The sequence below is a fragment of the Doryrhamphus excisus genome, chromosome 19 (assembly GCF_030265055.1).
Source record: "Doryrhamphus excisus isolate RoL2022-K1 chromosome 19, RoL_Dexc_1.0, whole genome shotgun sequence".
In the NCBI taxonomy this organism is placed as follows: Eukaryota; Metazoa; Chordata; class Actinopteri; order Syngnathiformes; family Syngnathidae; genus Doryrhamphus; species Doryrhamphus excisus.
Window position 1 is genome coordinate 13,710,491 of NC_080484.1, and position 24,963 is coordinate 13,735,453.

The following is a 24,963-nucleotide window of genomic DNA, read 5'->3' on the forward strand; positions in this document are numbered from 1 at the left end:
GAACCCTAACCCTTGTCTTTGTCATCTGGGTTTTTCATCAGACCTGGACGACCCGGTGGTGACGGTGCACCAGAGTATCGGGGAGGCCAAAGAACAGTTCTACTACGAGAGAACGGTGTTCCTGCGCTGCGTGGCCAACTCCAACCCGCCCGTGCGCTACAGCTGGCACCGCGGCCGTGAGGTCCTGACGCAGGGCTCCGACAAGGGCGTGGAGATCTACGAGCCCTTTTTCACACAGGTAAGACAGACAGACAGACGCGGGATGAGCGCTTACGTATATGTGATGTAGATACAACTTTAGCAAAGGTCGTCTGCGTTATTTGGATTTCCTTTCCTGTGGCTTCCATAATAATAACATTCATTCATTCATTCATTTTCTGCCGCTTTTCCTCACGAGGGTCGCGGGGGGTGCTGGAGCCTATCCCAGCTGTCTTCGGGCGAGAGGCGGGGTACACCCTGGACTGGTCGCCAGCCAATCACAGGGCACATAATAATACCAAGGAAGTAATACACCACATTTATCTCGCTCTTTTCTAAGCACTCAAAGCACATCAAGTATCACAAAATAGATCATTATTGGTAATTAACTAGTGATAATCCATAAATTGTCATTTATTATTGAATTTATGATGGAGTTATACTGAATAAAAACATATTATTCACGCAATGTATTATTTTTTGCATGTATTTTGTTATTTATGATAATATTAAATTCAGTTATAAATGTATTATGTGGGGTGGCACGGCGGTCGAGTGGTTAGCATGCAGACCTCACAGCTAGGGGTTCAACCAGGGTTCAATCCCACATGTTTACATGTTCTCCCCGTGCATGCGTGGGTTTTCTCCGGGTACTCCGGTTTCCTCCCACATTCCAAAAACATGCTAGGTTAATTAGCGACTCCAAATTGTCCATAGGTATGAATGTGAGTGTGAATGGTTGTTTGCCTACATGTGCCCTGTGATTGGCTGGCGACCAGTCCAGGGTGTACCGCGACCCTCGTGAGGAAAAGCGGCAGAAAATGAATGAATGAATGTTATTTGTGTATAAAACCCGTCATAATTCAACCGATGCATTTCTATGTCCTGTTCTATGGTTATCATCACTTTTTAACCTTAGCAGTAAACATCAGAAATGAAAAAAAGACTAAAATAGACTCAACAATAGTAATAAGTATTGTTGTTATGGCTAACAATGAGAATAGCAGCCGTGTGCAGGGCGTGTTGTTGGAACCACCGCAGCGTACAGCGTGTGCGGCTGACTCCTGTTTTTAATCCTCCCTCGACCCCCGCCGACGCATGGGAGTCAGGCGGATCAAAGGTTCACATCCTCATCACAGGAATACACAATACACCCCCTGCGAGAGACGGCTTCTTCGTTGGAGAGGAACCCCTGCAGTGCCCGTCAATGCTGCCGCCTGATGCCCGGAGCGTCACCTCGGCAGCCATTGTCTTTTTTCCGCCACGCCCGCCGTCATCACTTTTGAAAAGTGTCGAAATATTCATGTTTGGTGATGCCGCTGTCGCTTGCACACATTTGCATACCAGTGTGGTTGTGGTCCGAGCTGCAGGGGGAAACGAAGATCCTGAAGCTGAAGAACCTGCGGCCCCAGGACTACGCCAACTACAGCTGCATCGCCTCCGTCAGGAACGTGTGCGGCATCCCCGACCGCAGCGTCATCTTCAGGCTCACCAACAAGACAGGTACTCGTAGACAACCACCATGCATCCCGCCCGCCATCGTCATACCAAACCCCAAGTGGATAAAAGCACATGTAGTGCATCACCTGGTGCTGATAATGCTCAGTGTCAGCCATTTTGACTCAATCTGATTGAAGTCAACTGTTAATCTTAATCTTTCTAGTTATTATTTTAGGCTTTTAAGACAATCAATAATAAATCCCTACATATGATGTATTTTATTATATTACTATTTAATTTTTATTACCAATATTGAGGTCATTTTCAGATTCTAAATTTGCAAAGTCATGCCAAATCAGTTTTAAAAATAAATTAAAATTAAAATTAAAATTAAAATTAAAATTAAAATTAAAATTAAAATTAAAATTAAAATTAAAATTAAAATTGAAATTGAAATTGAAATTGAAATTGAAATTGAAATTGAAATTAAAATTGAAATTGAAATTGAAATTGAAATTGAAATTGAAATTGAAATTGAAATTGAAATTGAAATTGAAATTGAAATTGAAATTGAAATTGAAATTGAAATTGAAATTGAAATTGAAATTGAAATTGAAATTGAAATTGAAATTGAAATTGAAATTGAAATTAAAATTAAAATTAAAAAAAAAGTTCCTATACTATACTAACTATATTAGGAAAGCAGGAAGTGAACAAATGTAACAGTTACTGATTGTAAAAGTACCAGATGGAGGGGTAGGATTTAATAAGCTTTGCTTCTTCCTACTCCTTTTGGACATGTGGAACTGTGAACTGATTATGTGAGGCATTCACTTGTAATCGGATGCATGTTCAAATGAAATAAAACCCATTACCATTACCATTTTGTACTCATAAAAATACATTAAAACATACAAAATACATGTATTTGTATTTACATATTTTTTCAAATAAATTGATACAGTAAATGTTATAATAAATTCTGACTCAAATTTAAAATGACCATTGTGTCAAACCTCTTTTATTCTTAATTAATTAAAAAAAATAGGTACATGAAGTATAATCAAATAAACAAGACCAATAGGGAATATTGTGTGTCAAATTCAATTTAAGATGATTATGGTGACAAACTGTCGTGTCAAGCTTTCTATTTATTTCACTTTTTCTCAAATAAATACATTGAATAAATGTGATAAATATGATGTGCCAAATTAAGATGGGATTTCAAGAAAATGTCACGTCACACCCTTTTTAATCGGAATGGGATTGGGATTGAGACTGAGACATTTGCTGGCAATGTAAACACTTGATGAGCTTGTCAGGAACGTCTACACCTTCGCCTCCTGATTGATTCCACTTTGCAGCGTCCCCGTCCATCAAGCTGCTGGTGGAGGACCCCATCGTGGTCAACCCGGGCCAGACGGTGTCGCTGGTGTGCATCACCACCGGCGGCGAGCCTTCCCCGCTCCTCACGTGGGTCAGCGCCAACGACAGTCTGCCGCAGAGGAGCATGGTGAAGGGGGGCACGCTCACGCTGCCCGCTATCGGCTCCGACGAGGCGGGCGTCTACAGCTGCGTGGCCAGCAACAACGTGGGCAACCCAGCCAAGAAGTCCACCACCATCGTGGTGCGAGGTAATGGAGAGAATGATTGGCGTTTGACTCACAAGCCAAGTCCACCGAATCCCTGCTCTGTATGAAATATAAAGAGGAAGAGTGTCCATGACTACTTAGAAGTCAGTCAACAACACCATTCAAGGTTTCTGTGCTTCAATCGCTCGCCAGGACGAGGACGAGGCCCTGAAATTGCATCAACATGAATTATTGATCAGCATTCTCAGCAATGAGGGGAAAAAGCTCCTTACGCTTTTTCCATTCCCTCGGCTCAAACAGCACCCCCCCCCCCCCCCCTCCCTCGCCCCCCCTCCCCTAGAATCAAATCCGAATTTAGCAGATTGGCTGACTTTCATGTTCTTTAACTGGCGCTTTCCCGCCGAGCACGCCGCTTTCATCCGCCAGATTACCTCCGTCTCCGGCTCCTTTTGTCGGGTGGCCCGGGCTGAAGCTCAGCTTTTATTTACGCAGCCGTAAAAGTCTCCGCCGTGGAAATCACATCATCCACCAATCACCACAGATAACCCCGTCTTCGCCGCCTCCGCGACTCCCGAGGCCGCTGGTTTTATTTGCATTAGACGCAAGGTGGCGGGCATCACTGCGGGCCGTGGCGGTCATAAATATGGAATCCTGGTTGATGTGCTGCACGCTCCGTACTCTGATATGACAACACTCATCATCATGGCGTCGACAACAGGTGACCTTAGGAGGCTGCTACAGCTTCCATGATGGGGGCGGGCCTTACGTGTACCTAATAATGTGCCGGCTATTTTTGGTTTTGTCAGCTTTGGTGTTGGCAGACGTCATGAAGTCCATAGTAGAACAAGTCCTGGTTTTATATTAGGCCTCGGTGTCTAAAGGTGTGCTCATAACTTGATTGGATTAGGACTTGATTTAGTGGATGAGTGGGAGTAGGAATGGTTGTCTATATGTTCCTTGTGATTGGCTGGTCACCAGTCAAGGGTGGACCCTGCCTCTCACCCTAACCCAGCTGGGATAGGCGCCAATCACATGGCACATATGGACAAACAACCATTCACACTCACATTCATACCTATGGACAATTTGGAGTCGCTAATTAACCTAGCATGTTTTTGGAATGTGGGAGGAAACCGGAGTACTCGGAGAAAACAGAACATGCAAACTCCACACAGAGATGGTCGAGGGTGGAATTGAACTCGGGTCTCCCAGCTGTGAGGTCTGCGTGCTAACCACTCGATCACCGTGCAGCCCTTGTTTGTTGTTTGCTTGCCTAGTTTGTGCCCAATTCGTTCATTCATTCATTCATTTTCTACCGCTTATCCTCACGAGGGTCGCGGGACATGCTGGAGCCTATCCCAGCTGTCTTCAGGCGAGAGGCGGCCAGCCAATCACAGGGCACATATAGACAAACAACCATTCACACTCACATTCATACCTATGGACAATTTGGAGTCGGAAATTAACATAGCATGTTTTTGGAATGTGGGAGGAAACCGGAGTACCCGGAGTGTGCACGGGGAGAACTCGGGTCTCCTAGCTGTGAGGTCTGTGCGCTAACCACTCGACCACCGTGCAGCCAATGTATTAACAATGTACAAAAATCCTATAATATAAAAGCTATTTTTATTTTATTTGTACTTTTTATTCTTTTGTATTAATTATTTTTGTGTGTTTTTATTTTATTTTATTTTTTATTTGACGTATTAATTTTATGCTCCATGAGGCTTTGTGATGGCATGCTCATCATTTCATCTCATTTTCTAGTTAAGTTGAGTTTACTTAATTTGAGCTCATTTAAAATTGGTTTTATTTGATTTTCAAAGCTGCAGCATACTACACTTTTACCTTGTTTTTACCTTGTTTTTTTGCCAAACTTCTGACCGGTACTGTATGTATTGTACTGTTGATTCTTGGCCCCAAACCATGATGTAAAAAGGCGGACCCAAGCGTGTGCGTGGTGTGTTCGCCGCAGTGGAAAAATACACAGCACGTATGAAATGAGTGTACACACGCAGTGATCCACTTGTATGGCATTCATGTGCAGGACGTGAACGCCGCAGCTTGTAATTTGCAATGCGGCGCTGGCTTTTATTGAAAAAGCAGAATGCAATCTGTGCTGGTAAGCAGCAAACAAACAGCCAGTGCATCTTAATGGCTATTTAACCTTTGGGCCCCGTTGGACACATTGTGCAACATTGGGCGTGCAGCGTCGTGGCGCATTCACGGGTGAATATTGGCTTCTTTATGTAGTGCTCATGCAAACACACACACACACACACATGCAATGATATCTGAGAAATGGAAATTTCCCAGCCGGAGGAGTGAAATTGCTTTGAAAAAAAAAAAAAAAAAAACATGGGCTCCAATTTACATTCTGACACTTTGAAAAACAAATGTTACTCCAGGATGCGGTGAAGGCGATTAAAAGACGTTTTTCAAACATCACAACACACATGATAGATAGCTCGTCTTTAAATCATAACCTTTTTCTTTCCTGTCTTTTTGAGCTTGTTGTGGATGGAAGAGAAGAAGAAAGTTGGCCATTAAAGTTTGGACGGTCTTTTCACACAAGATGGAAATGTTTGGAGAACAGATCTAGTGCATCCACGTTCTGGTGTTAAACCATGCCAACGTTCTGACAGTGAGGTTTTGAACTTCTTTTTACACTTACACGGCACATTAAAACGAGAGGAGTTCTTTTCAAAAGCTTCCAAACGAGACACAAACAGCCATTTACTCGCCGCTAAATCCTTGTCTCCCTTTGTTGGCAAACAAACGCAAAAGTGGTGACAGTGAATTTGGACCCCAGCCTTGTTTTGGTTTTGTTTTTTTTTTGTTGTTTTTTTCTCTCCACTGCGTGACATACTGCCGACGTGAAGGTCGGAGAGAAAACAGACTGGCGGTGACATCAGTGCTGGTTTCTAACACTTCTCATGGCGACAATCTCTCTGAGCTGTCAGCCAAAGTAAACGTGTTCCTGGCGTCAGCGCACACACAAGCAGCACGCCATCAGGGCCGCTCAACATTTGGTAGTGGTGGGACGGGGGAGGGGGGGGTCCATGAAGCCACAACATAATGACATTCTATGCAAATATTGTTCATTTGCATCGCACACTGTGACAACGGCTTCTCGTGTTTTGGTTCGCCTAGTTAGACGTATAAGAGGGTCATAACATTCAAAACAACGCTGGCTTTGATGCGCTGCAAGCTGCAGGCGCAATAAAGACGCGTTGTTACAGGAATTACCTTAAAACAGAGTATTATTATCTTTGTCAAGACAGGCTTTTGGATGAAGTCCTTGTATCGGATGTGTAACGATGCGACTAAAATAAAATAAAATAGTCTCATTTAGGAAAAGATCTGACGGCTTCACATGTTTAAGACTCCATAGTGTCAAACTTCCTGTTTGACGTCCACAGAAGTGGCGTACTGTAAGCGGTGTACTCCTGAGTACTGTTAACATGTGGTGGGTCAGGTGGTTCCAGACCCCACCTCGATAGCGGAATTTCCTCCAAAACAGGATTTGATAAACTGAATATTTTCACAGTGAGTGTGAATGGTTGTTTGTCTATATGTGCCCTGTGATTGGCTGGCGATCAGTCCACAGTGTACCCTGCCTCTCGCCCGAAGACAGCTGGGATAGGCTCCAGCACCCCCTGCGACCCTCTTGAGAATAAGCGGTAGAAAATGAATGAATAAATTATTAATTAATATTTTCATAGTTATAGCATAGAAAACCTGTTTAGCATTGTTACCATTATTAGAGCCTTCTAGACATGAAATAACACCCCTACAGTCCCTTCCATGCTCCTGTATAATCTTTGATTCCGTCCGATCACTACAGGGACATTACTGGGATAGACTCCAGCTCCTCTGTCACCTTCATTAGAAATAAAATACATGTTTTAATAAATCCAAAGAAAAAGCCATGCACGCTTCTGTAGTTCCATCCTTTCGATGCTCACCCAACTGAAGTCTGAGGAGATTTAGTTTGATTTGATTCGCTCTGCACTTGGACTCCAAATGGCCCGTCTGTCCCTCCCCCCTGCGTGTTTGTGGCCCCCCCAGGAAACACCGTGTTGGCACTGCGCCTCATCCGTCACCGCTTGGATTGTTTGCAAACAGCATTTAGCAGGAAGTGATGATGTTTCATTGACTGAGGGTGTGTGTGTTTTAAAATGTGTCCAAAAGCATCAGGAACCTCTGTCACACGAGGGAGGGGGGGGGCACTTTTGCACACTTTGCATACGGCGTCGCCCTGCAGCTTCAGCATGTTTGCCCGCCTCTCTACCCGTCCTTGAAAAGCCCTCCCTAAACCGCTGTGTGTGCGGTAAAAGACACACATCCCTCCCCCAGCAGATGGTAGCATTCCCGGCCATACTGTCCCACCAGCCAGACAGCCTTCCAGGGCACGGCCTTCACGGCAGGCTGCTGGCGTGGCGTCCTCTCTCACTCACTGTGGGCTCCACGGCGGACTGACATTCTGGTTTATTGTCCTGTTGACTTTGGATTGTTTGGCGCCTCACTTCCTTTATTTTGGTGACAGAAGCGGGATCTCACGGTCCACGGTCGCTATACGTAGGCTACGTTTCATTCATTGTGATGCCTGTGTGGCCATCTCTGTGTGGAGTTTGCATGTTCTCCCCGTGCATGCGTGGGTTTTCTCCGGGTAATCCGGTTTCCTCCCACATTCCAAAAACAAGCTAGGTTAATTGGACACTCCAAATTGTCCATAGATTAATTCATTCATTCATTCATTTTCGACCGCTTATCCTCACAAGGGTCGCGGGGAGGTGCTGGAGCCTATCCCAGCTGTCTTCGGGCGAGAGGCGGGGTACACCCTGGACTGGTCGGATTTATTAAAACATATATTTTAACTCTAATGAAGGTGACAGCGGAGCTGGAGTCTATCCCAGTTATGTCCCTGTAGTGATCGGACGGAAGCAAAGATTATACAGGAGCATGGAAGTGACTGTAGGGGTGTTATTTCATGTCTAGAAGGCTCTAATAATGGTAACAATGCTAAACAGGTTTTCTATGCTATAACTATGAAAATATTAATTAATAATTCATTCATTCATTTTCTACTGCTTGTCCTCACGAGGGTCGCGGGGGGGGGGGGGTGCTGGAGCCTATCCCAGCTGTCTTTGGGCGAGAGGCAGGGTAGTGATCGGATGGAAGCAAAGATTATACAGGAGCATGGAAGTGACTGTAGGGGTGTTATTTCATGTCTAGAAGGCTCTAATAATCACGGGGCACATATAGACACATATAGGCACATATAGGCACATATAGACAAACAACCATTCACACTCACATTCATACCTATGGACAATTTGGAGTCGGCAATTAACCTAGCATGGAATGCGGGAGTCCCCGGAAAAAAACCCACGCGTGCATGGGGAGAACATGCATACTCCACACAGAGATGGCCGAGGGTGGAATTGAACTCGGATCTCTTAGCTGTGAGGTCTGCGCGCTAACCACTCGTCCGCCGTGCAGCCCTTGTCCATAGGTATGAATGTGAGTGTGAATGGTTGTTTGTCTATATGTGCCCTGTGATTGGCTGGTCACCAGTCCAGGGTGTACCCCGCCTCTCGCCCTATGACAGCTGGGATAGGCTCCAGCACCCTTCCCTTGTGAGGAAAAGCAGTAGAAAATGAATGAATGAATGATTCCCATTGACTGAAGAGGAAAACCAGTTTCCAACCTTGTTCAACACTGTAGAATGTGAAACAAACCCACTCTGAGTGGAAGTCTGGCGTGTATTTCTATTGAGATAGAGGCCATCTTTTTTTCCTGCCAGAACTCCTGCTGTTTATGTTTAGTAGCAATCGCTGCAGCTCATGTTTTTGTTGCAAAGCTGGCCTCATCTAATCAACATCCGCACGTGTGAAGGCTGCGTTTAAAGCCGAGGGTAGGAGGGTCTCCTGGGCCTGGGAAGACCATCAATGTCTGTTTGTGAAGTCTTTAACACAAGCGCAAAGGTCCCCCCATGAAGGTTGAAAGCAGCATTCCGGCACTTTCTTCCTTGTGCATGCGGAAGGCGATAATGGGAGGATGAAAGGTGTTCGCACCTGATGTCCGTCGACCTGCTTTAACCTTGAAGAGGCGAGAGAGGGACTTCTCCATCTGGCCGGGGGAAGACATGAGTCTGGCCTGGCATGCTGATATCCGCTCTGGAAGAGAGCATAGAGATGGAGGCAGCGGGTTGCCAGCTGTGAGATGGACGCTGAAAAACGAGGCGGTCCGTCGGGCCCGGCTGGAGGATAATGATTCCTTCTGAGTGAGAGGCATCTTTCATCTGGTCCACACAAAGACTCAGAGAGAATTCATTAGCGCCGGTGGAGGCAAAAACACTTTGGAGCGTCTTCTCTGGTTTGCATGTTTGTTGTGTGTGTGTGTGTGTTTGTGTCACAGACAGGAAGTGAGTGTGTGTGTCCTGCTAAGGTGCTCCCCCGAGGTACACTAGCTCTATGCTAGCCTTCTTTCTCTTTTTGTGTGATCATCCCGCAACCCTTCCTTATTCCCAGGAGATCTTAAAGTATGCAGTCATCCAAACGACTTCTCCTGTGGGACATTTCACCACTTTTCATGTTTGTGTTTACTAGTTTAGGACAGATCAGGCCTGACGGGGACTATTAGGATTGTTCAGCCTTGGTGGAGGTTTCTATTACATTGTAGGTTGTTGTCCAAAGCATGGCCCAGGGGCCATTTGCAGCTCATGACTCTTTTTTTTATTATTGGTCCTTGGCACATGTACAAAACTAAATAAAGGAAGAAATAAAGTCAAAATATTCAGAAAAGGGTGATTGGCTGGCCACCAGTCCAGGGTGTACCCCGCCTCTCGCCCAAAGACAGCTGGGATAGGCTCCAGCACCCCCCTCGACCCTCGTGAGAAAAAAGCAGTAGAAAATGAATGAACGAATTAATTCAGAAAAGGTTGTACTTTTACAACAATGATGGTGGGAAATTACGAGAAAGTTGTAGTTGAAATATCAAGAAAAAAGGTTTTTTTTTTTCAAAAGTTGTAATATTATGAATAACAAAACAACAAAGTTGTAATTTTGGGATTTTTTAATTTTTGAAAAAAAAATATATTAAATATTATTTAAAAAGTAAAGCTAAATTACAAGAGGAAAAGTTAGAAAAACAAAGTTGAAATAGTTTAATTTTATAATAACTACTATGATGAGGAAAACTTTATGAGCAGAGTTAAAGTATTTTAAGAAATTATTATTTTTTGAATTATTATTATTTTGTAATTATTTTTTAACAACAAACTAAAGTTGAAAATTGGTTGTAGGATGTGGTAGGAAAAGAGCAAATACTAATAATAGGCTTTTTCACTTCTTCTTTCTTGAACTCAAGACATACATAAGATAAGATCTTATGTAAGATAAGATCTTATAAGATCTACATAAGATCTTAGCATACTTCCATCCATTATCCTCTGCTTATCGGACTAACATTAAACTTTCATATCAAGGCGGGGGCCTCAAACAAATGTCCTGCGGGCCACATTTGGCCCGCGGGTCGCATGTTTGAGACCCCTGATGTAAGTAGTGTCAAATGGGACGGTCATGTGATTATTGTGAGGAAGCAGTCTGTCTAATGATGTTTCACTCCTTGACTAAGCGTATTTACCGACGATACATAAATCCTTTTTATTGATTTGTTATTCATTTAGCCGCCATGGTGGGTCAGGTTATGTAAACGTGATGGCAGGTCACTCCCCGACAACTTAATCCCGTGTTTGCAGCAACCCAAACACGCCGGTGAAAAATTCATGATGTTGTGAAAATTGTGCAACAATCGTGGAGTAGAAAAGACACATTTTATCCGGGCGGCAAATGGGAAAGTTGTGTTTCTCCGGCAGAGCCCTCATTAAACATTCATGTGACTTTTGCCAGGAATTGGTTATCAGAAAGCCGCCGCTCGATAAAGTCTCAAACCAAGTGAGCACTTTTCACCTCGCGCTCTCACCGATGTTTTTCTTTTTGGAAACACACGCCCCCGCTTTGAGATTCCACGCGAGTCGCCGCCAGCCGTGGTTCGGCAAAATTTGCAACAAGCCGGAGAAGTAATGGCGGCACTTATCTAGCTGGTACACACGTGTCGTCGGTTTACAGCACAGCCTGCTTGTTTAATATTTATGGTCGGATAAAATGGCTGCAGAAGGACACCTGGATGCGGGGGAGAGGGGCGGAAGCGACACGTGAACACAGGAAGAGGCGGTGACAAGCTAGCAGGCGAAATGTCTATCAGGTGTAATTCCATTGATTGTCTTAATGGACTCATGGCAGCCATTCTAATTGTAGTCCTTGTCCCCCCCCCCAGCATTGAAAAAGGGTCGCTTCTGGATCACTCCCGACCCCTACCACAACGACGACAACATCCAGATCGGCCGTGAAGTGAAGATATCCTGCCAGGTGAGTGCATGAAAGAGCAGCAAAAGTGTGCGTGGTTACTCACGCATGTTCGCAGGTGGAGGCCACGCCCCCCGAGGAGCTCACCTTCAGCTGGTTGAAGAACGGCCGCGCCCTGCGTAGCTCGGAGCGCATGGTCATCACGCAGACAGACACGGACATCTCGCCCGGAACCACCAACCTGGACATCATCGACCTCAAGTTCACCGACTTCGGTACTTACACCTGCGTGGCGGCGTTGAAGGGCGGAGGCATCCCGGAGATCAGCATCGACGTCAACATCTCCTCCACTACTGGTGAGCCTCAAACGCCTCCCTGACGCGCCGCCGCATGGCCACGCCTCCCATGACAAAATCACGCGCTTCATACGACGGCATTGGTTCTTCATCAGAGTCAAGAATCCTTACATTAATAATCATATCATAATCAGTAATAATCAATGGTTCCATTTATTACACTAATAATAATCATTGGCATTGAGACAATAATATTGTTGTATTCATCATAATATTAATAATTGCTTTTATTTATTTTTGTATTGTATGATAATTATATAATTCTTTGTCTTTGTTATGTTTGTGCTATTGTTATATAATATAAATCAATAACAACATTAATAGTTACATAGTTCTATTCATAGTATTGCACAGTGTTTTAGTAGCAGCATTAATTATTGTTATTAATTAATCATAATAAGTAATATAATTAATGTCATGTAATGTTGTTCATGTAATATAATTAACGTAATGTAATACAATTAATGTCATGTAATATAATTAATGTCATGTAATATGATTAATGTAATATAATTAATGTACTGTAATATAATGAATCTAATGTAATTTATATAATATAATTAATGTAATGTAATGTAATTAATGTAATTTAATGTAATTCATGTAATATAATTAATGCCATGTAATGTTGTTCATGTAATATAATTAACGTAATGTAATATAATTAATGTCATGTAATATGATTAATGTAATATAATTAATGTACTGTAGTGTAATGTAATTAAAGTAATGTAATTAATGTAATCTAATTAATGTAATTAATGTAATCTAATTAATGTAATTTAATGTAATTAATGTAATATAATTAATGTAATGTAATTAATGTACTGTAATGTAATTAATATAATGTAATATAATTAATGTAATGTAATTAATATAATGCAATATAATTAATGTAATGTAATTAATGTAATGTAATATAATTAATGTAATTTAATGTAATTAATGCAATATAATTAATGTAATTAATGTAATATAATTAATGTAATGAATGTACTGTAATGTAATTAATATAATGTAATATAGTTAATGTAATGTAATGTAATATGCCAACAGAGCAGAATCACAACAACAGAATCATAAAGATGTACCGTTGTAGTACTAATACCTTTAAAGTGAGCATTGCTAGGTATAAATGCAGTACTGTGCGTGTACCTACGGTTGTCCGCCATGCTTGTGTGTATCCATCATCTATCATCGACTTCCAGACGACCTTCACCATCTGATTGGCTGCTTTCACTCGCCGCTTTCTGACTAACCTTTGCCTGAGTACGCCATGGTACTAAAATAATACTGCAAATACTTTGGGGTACATGTTAGCATACATGTAGAATCATTAGCATTGTAGAATCATTAGCCAGATGCCAAGACATTTTGCCTGATGGCGGCCATGTTTTCCACGCAATCCTGCTCAGATTTGACACGCACATGCTCGGCGTTCCCCTTCGGGTGTGTACCAAGCTACCTAGAGATTCGTCTGACCTCCATTAAGTTACAGTTGGGGGGGGGGGGCAGTCGTCCATTGCTATATCGCTGAATCGAACAGCCCAGAAATTGTATGTATGTCCGGTTGTGGTACTCGTCATCCTGGAGGGACAATGGGAACGCCACAGGGCAGGGTACAAGGCTTTGCGGAGTTTAGATGCCTGTGTGCGTCCACGGTGGTCCAATCGTACGTTGAGCTGGTTTCGGCCGCGGGAGCAAGGTGGGTAAAGTGTCTTGCCCGACGATAACCTGCCCTTGAGCGACCAACGCTATCCGTCACTGAAGTAAGATGGAGAAAATGCGAGGGTAAGAATGACATCAGTCATTGGTCCTCATTGTGGACTCCCTACTTCCATCCATGGCCCGTTGCAAGCGGAACAGGAATCACTTCCAGGAATGGGAATACTGTGGTTTTTTTTTGCCTTCCCATGGAAGTGTAGTCGACTTTTTGAACGCTCGCAAGCTGACAAACACAAACCTGCATCGCCGCCACTCACGGCGTCGACATGAAAGCGGCACGTCGACCTTGGCTGCATAATTATTCTTAGATAATCCTTTGATAATCCCCCTTGCTCAAAAACAGTGGGATCAATCGCACCTGCCAAGAAGAAGAAGAAGAAGAAGAAGTTTCCTCATTATCTTTTTAAGTAGTGCAATCTCTTGGCTGGCTAATAATGACTGGCTGTGTTGTCGCCATGCGGAATGAAAGACTTCCTTAGGCGTGGATGCCACTAAGGCGTTTATTGTTGATGAGGGGAAGGGTCTAAAAGCATTTCTCCGGCATCCATGCCTGGACGTGAATGCCCCACGAGCTGGAAAGTGCCCTGTTTCTTTGGCTATTTGTGTACCAAAGCCTTTTTCTCCCGAAGCGGGAAAGCCCAAACTGCAATTAGGAGTCTTAATAAAAGCATTTAGAGAAGATTACGCTGCAGGTCTGTCTGGGCTCCGTGCAGGGGAAGCCATTGGAAAGAGCTTACAGAGTCTCAAACTGCCTCTTCTCGCTCGCGGGCTCACACATTCCCAAACCAAGAAAGGGAATTTTTATTATCTTGGATTCTTTCAACTTTTGATGCGCCCAGATTGCTTTCATGACTTCTCCCTCGCCCTAATATTTACGAGCGTGACGCCGCTCATTAAAGGGCGCTCGTCTCCCTTCCGACGGCTAATGCTTATTTATGAGAGGAAATTAGGACACGGACCTCCCCCGCTGGATGCTGTCAGGATTAAGAGGCGGGAGACGGAGGGACAGCTGAAAGGACTTCCGAGCTCCAATGTGAAAACCTTAAAACATGCCATAAACTTTTAACTGGAGGCAGCCCATTAATCCTCTCATTAGCGCTTGTGTTTGGCCGCCGTGTGGATTATTGTTCAATGACTCGCCGTTTTCGGAAATATTGTTTATCTGCGAGGTTTGCAGATAAAAACCCTAATAGCGTGTCAACTCGTTACAGACGGATTCTTGACTTTTAACACCGAGACGCGAAAAACTCCGGATTCCAGCGAGCATGCAAAAAAAAAAAAATCCCATTTATTAAAGTTCCAATGGAAGTGAATGCAACACTGGTGATTAGAAAAGTCTGTTCATTAAAATTAGCATAGCGGATCTGCAGCTCATCACCAGTCTGATTGATGATCACAAAGAGCGTCAGAGGACTCAAAGTCACCTCCAGTCTCGTTCTGGAGGACGAAAAAACTTTGCATGCTAAGTCGCTCCATTAGCATCCCCTGCACACCTGAGGCTCTGACGCCGCCCAGTCTGGCTGTCCATCATAAGAGGGACTCGCGCGGGCCCTTAATGGATTGAGCAAATCAATGAAATGCTGGGTTAATTAATGAATGAGCTGCTGCTTTAATGAACACGATGTTGAGCTTTTGTTTTTGTTTTTTTTTGGTTTGCTTTACTGTGATGCTAAAGGGCTGCCCCCGCAAGCTCCTCTAATGTTCCACCAGATGGTGGCTTCCGTCCAAATATACCACGGGTCCCAATTAACTCATCACTGACGAGGCGTAAACGCCACACCTCAAATACACTCAAATTACCTTAACTATGATACCACCTGGTTATGGCCTTATAAATATGTTATTTAACATTATTAGAGCCCTCTGGGCATGAAATAACACCCCTATAGTCACCTGTACACTCCTATTACCCAATACATTGCTATGCTAGCTCAGTGATAGTGCTGCGATAGCTAGCAGCATTAGCATTAGCAATTTAGCAATTATGCATTTTTGGCCTTGTGCGACTTATACTCCAGAGCGACTTATGAATGTTTTTTTCTACCTAATTATGCATTTTTGGCCTTGTGCGACTTATAGTCCAGTGCGACTTATGTATGTTTTTTTTCTACCTAATTATGCATTTTTGGCCTTGTGCGACTTATAGTCCTGAGCGACTTATGTATGTTTTTTTTCTACCTAATTATGCATTTTTGGCCTTGTGCGACTTATACTCCAGTGCGACTTATGTATGTTTTTTTTCTACCTAATTATGCATTTCGGCCTTGTACGACTTATGTATGTTTTTTTCTACCTAATTATGCATTTTTGGCCTTGTGCGACCTATACTTCAGAGCGACTTATGTATGTTTTTTTTCTACCTAATTATGCATTTTTGGGCTTGTGCGACTTATACTCCAGTGCGACTTATGTATGTTTTTTTTCTACCTAATTATGCATTTTTGGCCTTGTGCGACTTACACTCCAGTGCGACTTATGTATGTTTTTTCTCCCTAATTATGCATTTTTGGCCTTGTGCGACTTATACTCCAGTGCGACTTATGTATATTTTTTTCCACCTAATTATGCATTTCGGCCTTGTGCGACTTATACTCCAGAGCGACTTATGTATGTTTTTTTCTACCTAATTATGCATTTTTGGCCTTGTTCGACTTATACTCCAGAGCGACTTATGTATGTTTTTTTTCTACCTAATTATGCATTTTGGCCTTGTGCGACTTATGTATGTTTTTTTCTACCTAATTATGCATTTTTGGCCATGTGCGACTTATAGTCCAGAGCGACTTATGTATGTTTTTTTCTACCTAATTATGCATTTTGGCCTTGTGCGACTTATGTATGTTTTTTTCTACCTAATTATGCATTTTTGGCCTTGTGCGACTTATACTCCAGAGCAACGGTATTTAAAAAGATGATCCTTTAAGTCACAGTGGCCAACTAGCATCACCGCTAGCCGGCATTTCCCTGCTAATAATGTCCACCTCATGCCAATCGTAGCTTTAGTGTTTTCCCCTCTGCGGTCTTTTGCTGCTGTCGCTTCTTCAAGATTGTCGTGTAGCTAAAAATAATCCCTCCCAGTAGCATCCCTTCTGACATGCGGGGGCCTCCTGCTAACAAGCCAAGAGACACAACACCGGGGCGGGATATAAAGGTGCCGAGCATCTGTCCCGCAGCTGCCGTCTTCCCGCCTCGTCACGTGAACAGCATGGCGAGATGTAGAACACGCGTGTAACAACCTGCCGGCTTTGTTGGCTTTGTTGGCTTCTACCGTCGAAACACCTCGCAGGTTGCCTGAGACGGCGGTTTTGGCGCCGCCGTCGTCGCCGCCACCTGCGGATCGTACGTTACGAAGGCGGCCGTCTGGGAAATCACCTCGCTTTCCTGCTGGGGGAGGTTGACAGGAAAACATGAATAAGGAACAGGCTTCCTTCCCTTGTTAAGTGCTGTCGATAGCCCCTCAGCAATGTGCATAAACTCTGGCACCTTGCAGATGAAGCCGCTCGCTGCGTTAGAGCGAGAACAAAGGAAGTGAGATGCTGCAGTGATGCTGCCTGCGTGCCAACAGCTGCTGCTGTATAACCTAAATACGTCTTATCCATTTATTTATTTGGGTTTTTAGGACAGGTGTTCATTCTTAAATACATGCGGGCTGCAAAAGTAACTCATGTTAGCCTTCACAGTCCGGACCGACTCCTTCATGCTCCAGGATCTTTTTTTTCAAACCGCTACAATAACTTTCTGTGCTCTTAAGACCAATATGATCATAAACAATAACTGTAGATGTACTAGGATTTGCTGAACTGGGATGTGTTGATGAGTCCTAATGAAACATCATGACATGACTACTACCAGGAGAACCAGAGTCTAGAGGGGGAGAAGCCACTTGCTGTGCCCCAGCAAGGTGCACTGTATTCGGGCACACACTCCGAGCAGCCGCTGTGACGCCACGGAGGTCTCTGGCAAACCTTTTGCACTTTTCATGTGGCTGAATGGTGGCACATGGTGGACAGCTAGCATCACAAATGTCTGCCTCATGTAGCAAATGTTTACAAGTGAACTCAGCAGACGTTACGACAGGCTGTTACTGTCACAGGCAGGAGGAATAAGGAGTGAGAAGTTAACCTTGCCTCATTGGAGCTTTTTTTTCCAAATGTGTCGCAAACAATAAATAATAGAATTGGAACTGTGACTATAGGGGTGCTAGATTATGTCTACAGTGCTCTAATAATGTTCATACTTCTACTTAAGGTGTACAGGGACAATTGTACAGTAAATTTCAATATGTCCATTTTATGAACTTTACTTTTTTGTGTGATCTTCACTTCTGGCTGCTTCCTTGAACTAGCAAGATGAGTTCCAGTCGGCCTGGCTTCTTTTCAGTAGCGGGCGTGTTCAACCCCCTCCTTGAAAAACTGATACTTACTTCGATAATACAATAGACAAAAGACAATAGTCCATGATTAGAAGACACCAGCCTGAAAAGGACTATTATAATACAGTATCATCATACATACATCAGAGACTGGAAGAGTTAGGTTCCCATCACTGGCAAAGTTAGCGCATCAGTCGGGTCTGTACACCCAAAAACTGTCACGCTAGCAGCAGGCTAGAATGCTTCCTTCTGAAGCTTCCCAGGCTCCGTTCCTGAGGCTCCATTCTTCTGCTTAATTGCTAGGATGATGAGGGTAAACATGCGTTCTCTGCTAGCAGTTCCAACTGCTTCAAGGCTGAAGTTGATGTTCCTTGTTCCGTGTAGTAGGACAGGTAGTATATCACCTCGGGGCGTGTTGTGTTTGCACACGCGTGAGACTGATTGCAAGATAAAGTCGAGAAGGATAGCCACGGAACACCCACGGGACCCGCTTCCTCCCAGGACTCTTCCTATCATCCACTCGCCGGCATCCTGATCACTCACACAGAGCGACTGTGCCGGGAGCCGCAAGTGCATACAAGCGGTAGAGATAGCGGCGTTGCCATGGAGACCAGGAAGATGAAGTCCTTGTGGTAAGACAAACACGCTTATTGACATCTTTTAGGGGCGTCCGATTCAGGGTATGACCTACAGGGGGCGATGGAATTCAGTAGCTCACGCATCTTAGCTGCGGAGAAGCGTCCTGATGTATCGAGAGAGAGCGCGGCGGCTAATAGCTGGAGTTTGCACTGGCAGACTGCGATAATTGGCCCCGGCTAATCCATGCTGAGAGTCTCGGTGTAATGATGGCTACTCACCTCTTCGCCATCCGCTAATGGATGATTGCCCGTCACTCAGCCTGTACATCATCGTGCTGTTTGGGAGCGAGGCGTCGCGATGAGAAATATGTTGGCTGCGAGGAAAGAAATCTGTCATCTCTCGACACCGGGCGGCCTCAGTTAGCGGAGACACGCTGGGAATAGCAATCAGCAACAGGCTGAAGTGATTGTCCACCGCCATTGTCTCGGCGTAGACGGCGTAGACGGAGACGCGTGGCACAGTCGCCCAAACATGGACTGATTTACAATCATTCCTACTTCAAATGTTTACGTGACCGCTTGCACTTGGGAGCTTAGTCTCTTCTCTTCACACAAAGCGGCGCCGTCAAACACGGTTTAAGCGGGGGCCGCATTGCAGTGGTGGTTACCCTCAGAGGACAGTCAGAGTCAGTCTTTGGGAAGAAATATGAATTATTAATAAATAAAAACAGAAATAATAGAATACATGAGAAAGATTTGGATGCTTTTCCACTTTCCTTACAGTGTTTTTATTTTTATTTTTAATTTTTTTTAAGTTTCTAAGAATTTTTGAAGCTATCTTTTGTTTTACAGGGAGTACAGACGAAATCATTAGAAAGGTCAGAGAAGAAATGGTCACACTAAAAAGATGGTTTGATGATAATAGATCCTTGAACCTAAATAAAACTAAAATCATTTAGTAACAGCAGAAAGGACACGCACGAGCAAATACAAATAGACGGTGTAGACATTGAAATTTCTGGGGATCACAATAGATGAAACTCTTTATTGCTCTCTGGTTCTACCATATCTTACTTATTGTGTGGAAATATGGGCTAACAACTATAAAAGCAATCTTCACTCACTTAATGTACTGCAAAAAAGGTCAGTAAGGATAATTCATAATGGCGCCTACAGAGAACATACTAACTCCTTATTTCTAAAATCACAAATACTATCTATAGTTAATCTAAAAATAACTAATTAGCTAAAAATGTCATCCAATACTTCTCTACAAGAGAGGAGAAATATGATCTCAGGGAAGAAGTACATTTGAAACACTTCTATGCTGGGACTATGTTATGCTAGCCATAGCATTTCAGTATGTGGAATCAAATGTATGTGGAATGGATTGAGTAAGGAAGTCAAACAATGCACAACGATGAGCCAATTCAAGAAACAATACAAGCAGTTGATGTTTGCTAAATACAAGGATGAAGAGTCTTGAACCAGTCATGATGTGCTATATATATCACTATATTGACACTTACTATGGTACACATTATGGCATTGGATGCTCATATCACCTCTTACTTCGGTACGTGATAAAAATTAAATAAAATAATTTAAAAAAAATTCTAAATTTTCTAAATTTTTCTAAATTTGCAAAGTCATGCCAAATCAGTTTTAAAAATAATAATAATTAAAAAATTACAATTAATTTAAACTATATTAGGAAAGCAGGAAGTGAACAAATGTAACAGTTACTGATTGTAAAAGTACCAGATGGAGGGGTAGGATTTAATAAGCTTTGCTTCTTCCTACTCCTTTTGGACATGTGGAACTGTGAACTGATTATGTGATGCATTCAATTGTAATCTGATGCATGTTCAAATGAAATTAAACCATTACCATTACCAAATAATATGTAGTTGTAGAAGCTATTTTCCATGTTTGTTGTTTCCCCCCCTCCAAAAAGGTCAGCAGCATGGTGCCTGTTGTCGAACTAAGAAGCTCCTGCAAGCTGAACGTCCATCCTAACTGGTTTGCGTCGCTGTTCTCCATGAGGTGTTTGTTGTCCCAACACGGCTTGGCTCATCTTTGGTGTTGATGAGCAGACTGTCCACAAGCCGACTGCCGCCACCAGGCAGTCGGCCAAACTTTGCGACTATCTGCCGGACACGGCCAAGCGTTTTGGCTTTCAGTCCACAGGTGCCCCCACCCTCCTCCCTCCATCCCGTCCACTAGTTGCGGGAATGTTGGCGTCAGCAAGCTGGACGTCAAGCGAGGAGAAAAGTTGGTGAAATTAGTCTCCTCCAGTGGCTGCATTTTGGATTTTATTGCCGACAATTGCTCACTTAGAATCATTTCTGCTCCTTGTTGCCTTGGTAACCGCTCATATACAGCACATAGTACCTGCTTTAAAATGTCCACGGTGTTCGTCATTCCTCGCCACGGCCGCTGGTACGCCACTCAAAGTGGTAACTTAACAAAGCGGCGTATTGCAGTTTGAGGGTCGATTGTTGTCAGCTTCATCGAGGAGCTCCGAGTGGTCCAAGCAGACGCATGCTAGCTCATTAAGGCCTAGCTATAGAATGAAAAGACCTCCAAAAAGCCCTCTTTGGATTGGACTCATTTCACGTCTGCTATGCTCATTCATGTAGCGTCCATGCCAGCGAAGTGTATGGCGTTGGAGTACACAAAGCGCCCACCAGTCAGATAATAGACACCTGCCTTGCTCAACAGATGGTATCAATTGGGTATTGACAAAACGTATCACACCAGACACATCAGCAGTCGTAGGGAGAAGCACTGCACTTGTTTATGACGCCACTTGTGTTCCGAATTCCCTGATTGTGATGGCTTAGAGCAGGGGTCTCAAACTCAATTTACCTGGGGGGCCACTGGAGCTAGGGTCTGGGCAAGGCTGGGCCGCATCAGGTTTTCTAAAAAAAAAAAAAAACGCATTTATTAAAAACTGAAAAATATACAAACTTTTTCAGTGCTTTGGTTCCGATTTTCTACAAGAAAAGCTCTGATAAAACATTCCACTGTTCTCAAATATCTGAATTGTTATTTTTCTGCACAAAATAGGATGAAAAATAAATAAACATATCAAGAATAAAGAAAATCAATCAATCAGTAATAAATAAATAAATATAATAATAATAATAAAAACCACATATAGTTGGTGGGTAGACAAATTATTTTTTTCAGATTAAAATGAACAAAGCATTATTAGAGCCCTGTAGACATGACAAAACACGACTATAGTCACATTTATACTCTTTTTATTTACAACATATTGCGCAACTGCAAAGTCTTGAGACACATGCTAAATCGCAAACTAGAGAGCTAGCGACCTAAACGGTAGCCTTCAAGTTATTTTCTTTAAACTTAAATAGCCAAAAACTTACCACTTCCACACGGATAGGGAGGATAACTATTAACAGTTATTTAACCTTTAACATGAACATTAATCAAACGTAATAATTTTTTCTGGGTACATGATACCATACAGCATCCATATCAAACTTGCGCGGGCCGCACTAACATTAAACTTTCATATCAAGGCGGGGGCCTCATTTGGCCCGCGGGCCGCATGTTTGAGACCACTGACTTAGAGGAAGTCAGACGTGAGGCATGAACGTTTCTCCACCATGAATGAGTGCACCCGCCGACCACCAAGCTTTTTTAGTGGCTTCCATTTTGTTGGTGTTCATGGCTATTTCTTCCGGGCGGTGAAGTCGGCTTGGAAACTAGAAATTCTTAAAAAAAAAAATTTGAATGATCCCGGGAGAATCACCGTGTTTGTTCCGGTTCCCATTGATGCTCGAGACTCCGCTACCACCAGTGGAACAATGTTGTTATTTTTAAATACGGTTGGTCTGGTGTTAAGTCAGCTTCCTAGAGGCGCTCCAGTTGGTCGTTAAGGACAGATCACGCATCGAAATGGCTTCCAGAGACAGAAGGAAAAAAAAAAAAAAAAAAACTGGACTCTTGTTTCATTTTCCCAGCGATTGCCGCTGATTTCATCACGACCAAACTCCAACACGGCTTGACTGCCATCCAGCTGTCGCCGCTTTGTTTGGGCAGGATGGCAGCGATCCCAAAGTCATTGGAGGGACGCGTGACACGGCTTCACCGCCGCAGAGGAGATTTTCGCTCCTCGACTGGCTGGCTGGCTGGCTGGCTTGGCTGTAAACTATTTTTGGGAACCGTGATGCAAAATAGGCGGATGGTTTGAAGTGAAAACACACACACACATGTACACGCACACACAACGCTGCAGGAGCCAATGCTATTTGCCAGGCTTGCTAATTAAACAAATTAATTTGGCTAGCCTGTGTGATGAAGAGGCAGACTACACAATGCAACCTGCTCCCTTCCTGCACACACGTGCACACACGTGCGCACACACACATCCACTTCATTATTCAGCTCGCATCCGAACTAAATCTTCATTAAGTCGGGTGTGGTTATGCAAATGTGGCGCTAAGTGTTTGAATGATGCTATGAACGAACGTCGGAGATGAGAATGGCATGATGATGATGGCGTGATGATGATGGCGTGATGATGATGGCGTATATTTCACAAGCTTTGATTACCGTCCCGTGCATGCGTGGGTTTTCTCCGGGTGCTCCGGTTTCCTCCCACATTCCAAAAAATTGCTAGGTTAATTAGCGACTCCAAATTGTCCATAGGTATGAATGTGAGTGTGAATGGTTGTTTGTCTATATGTGCCCTGTGATTTGCTGGCGACCAGTCCAGGGTGTACCCCGCCTCTCGACAGCCCGAAGACAGCTGGGATAGGCTCCAGCACCCCCACGCGACCCTCGTGAGGAAAAGCGGTAGAAAATGAATGAATGAATGAATGATTACCGTCCTTCATTGTTGTCTTAAAGTTTGGGCATAAGTGCAGTTTTGCTAATGTAGGGAATTGAAATGGTGCAGTTTGTTGACACGCAGTGCATTGTGGGTACCGCTCACTCGCTCACATGCGGCGCTATCTTCAAAGATAACACGCTTAACATGGCATGGTTGCTCTTTAGCATGTTCAAGCACGGTTAGAACCCGTTGCTACAACTTTTGTAGCATTGAGGCGGAGTTTAGATTAGATTAAATTAGATTAGATTAGATTAGATTAGATTAGATTCAACTTTATTGTTATTGCTCATGTCACTGGTACAGGACAACAAAATGCAGTTAGCATCCAACCAGAAGTGCAATTTTATAAGTACTTTAGTAGTAAGTACATGTAGAAAAAAAAATGGACAGATCTATGTAAAAAAACTATAACAGGCTATGACTATAGTACAGTGAGAATATTTACAGGGATATAAATGACTATAATATGGCTATTGTAGATTATACAGATTATAAACAGTATGGATGTGACAATATATAATAACAGTAATATGTACAGTATTGCAATGAAGTGACTAGAGTATGGTTATTGTAGATTATATAAATTATAAACAGTATGATCTATGAATGCAACAAGATATTACAGTAATATGTACAATAGTGCAATGAAGTGATTGGGGGGGCATAGATCAGCGGGGGGATGTAAGTAGTGGAAGGGGTGGGCAATGGGGGGCAAGACTAACAAGACTAACACGTTTTAGAAGCAAGTTTTGTTATGCTAATGTGGCTCATGGCTTCTGTTGTGGATGTTTGTGCTTGAAAAGGCTGTGATTGTGTCATTGCATTGTTTGTTTTTGTTTGCTTGGTCACATGTTTCATGCTCTGTCCGCCATGATGGTTCTTGGGTTAAAAAGTCGATCTCATGCAAAGCACCATCCCCCATTCGACCGTCACGCTTTACCCCGCCTGCTGACTTTCTAGAGCCCCATATCAGTCCCTCCTTTGTTTTTCTCTTTCTTAGTTCCCCCCAACCTGACAGTCCCCCGGGGCAAGTCCCCGCTGGTAGCCCGCGAGGGCGACACCGTGGAGCTGGAGTGCCTTGTTTCAGGGAAGCCCAAGCCCATCATCTTGTGGTCGCGGGCCGACAAGGAGGCGCCCATGCCGGACGGCAGCGTGCAGACGGAGACGTACGACGGCGTGCTGCGGATCGTTAATGTGTCGCGGGAGATGACCGGTTCGTACCGCTGCCAGACCAGCCAGTACAACGGCTTCAACGTCAAGCCCCGGGAGGCGGTGGTGGAGCTCATCGTGCAATGTGAGTGCATCGGCCGTGTCTCTATGTGACGCATCCATTACGAGATGATTTGCTTCCTATGCGGTGTAATTCATCTTCCGCCGTTCCAGTCCACCGTGGCTCAAACTGAATGGGCGCCCATTTTTTAACCTCCTTTCACAGCCATGCTATTTTCTACTGGTGGCTCCGC

General features: G+C 43.6%; 1 protein-coding gene across 4 annotated transcripts in view; it reads left to right on the top strand.

Annotated features, from left to right (window-relative positions):
• Positions 1 to 24,963, top strand: part of LOC131107463 (MAM domain-containing glycosylphosphatidylinositol anchor protein 2-like) — a 166,612-nt gene that overhangs the window by 83,333 nt on the left and 58,316 nt on the right. Inside the window, exons 5-10 of one of the 4 annotated variants that reach the window (XM_058057536.1) lie at positions 42 to 238; positions 1,569 to 1,701; positions 3,003 to 3,272; positions 11,574 to 11,665; positions 11,721 to 11,958; positions 24,474 to 24,794. In XM_058057536.1, coding sequence (XP_057913519.1) covers positions 42 to 238; positions 1,569 to 1,701; positions 3,003 to 3,272; positions 11,574 to 11,665; positions 11,721 to 11,958; positions 24,474 to 24,794 — 1,251 coding nt within the window. Of the gene's footprint in view, positions 1 to 41; positions 239 to 1,564; positions 1,702 to 3,002; positions 3,273 to 11,573; positions 11,666 to 11,720; positions 11,959 to 24,473; positions 24,795 to 24,963 lie in introns of all 4 variants that reach the window. The other 3 variants (XM_058057535.1, XM_058057537.1, XM_058057538.1) reach the window with 3 other exon arrangements.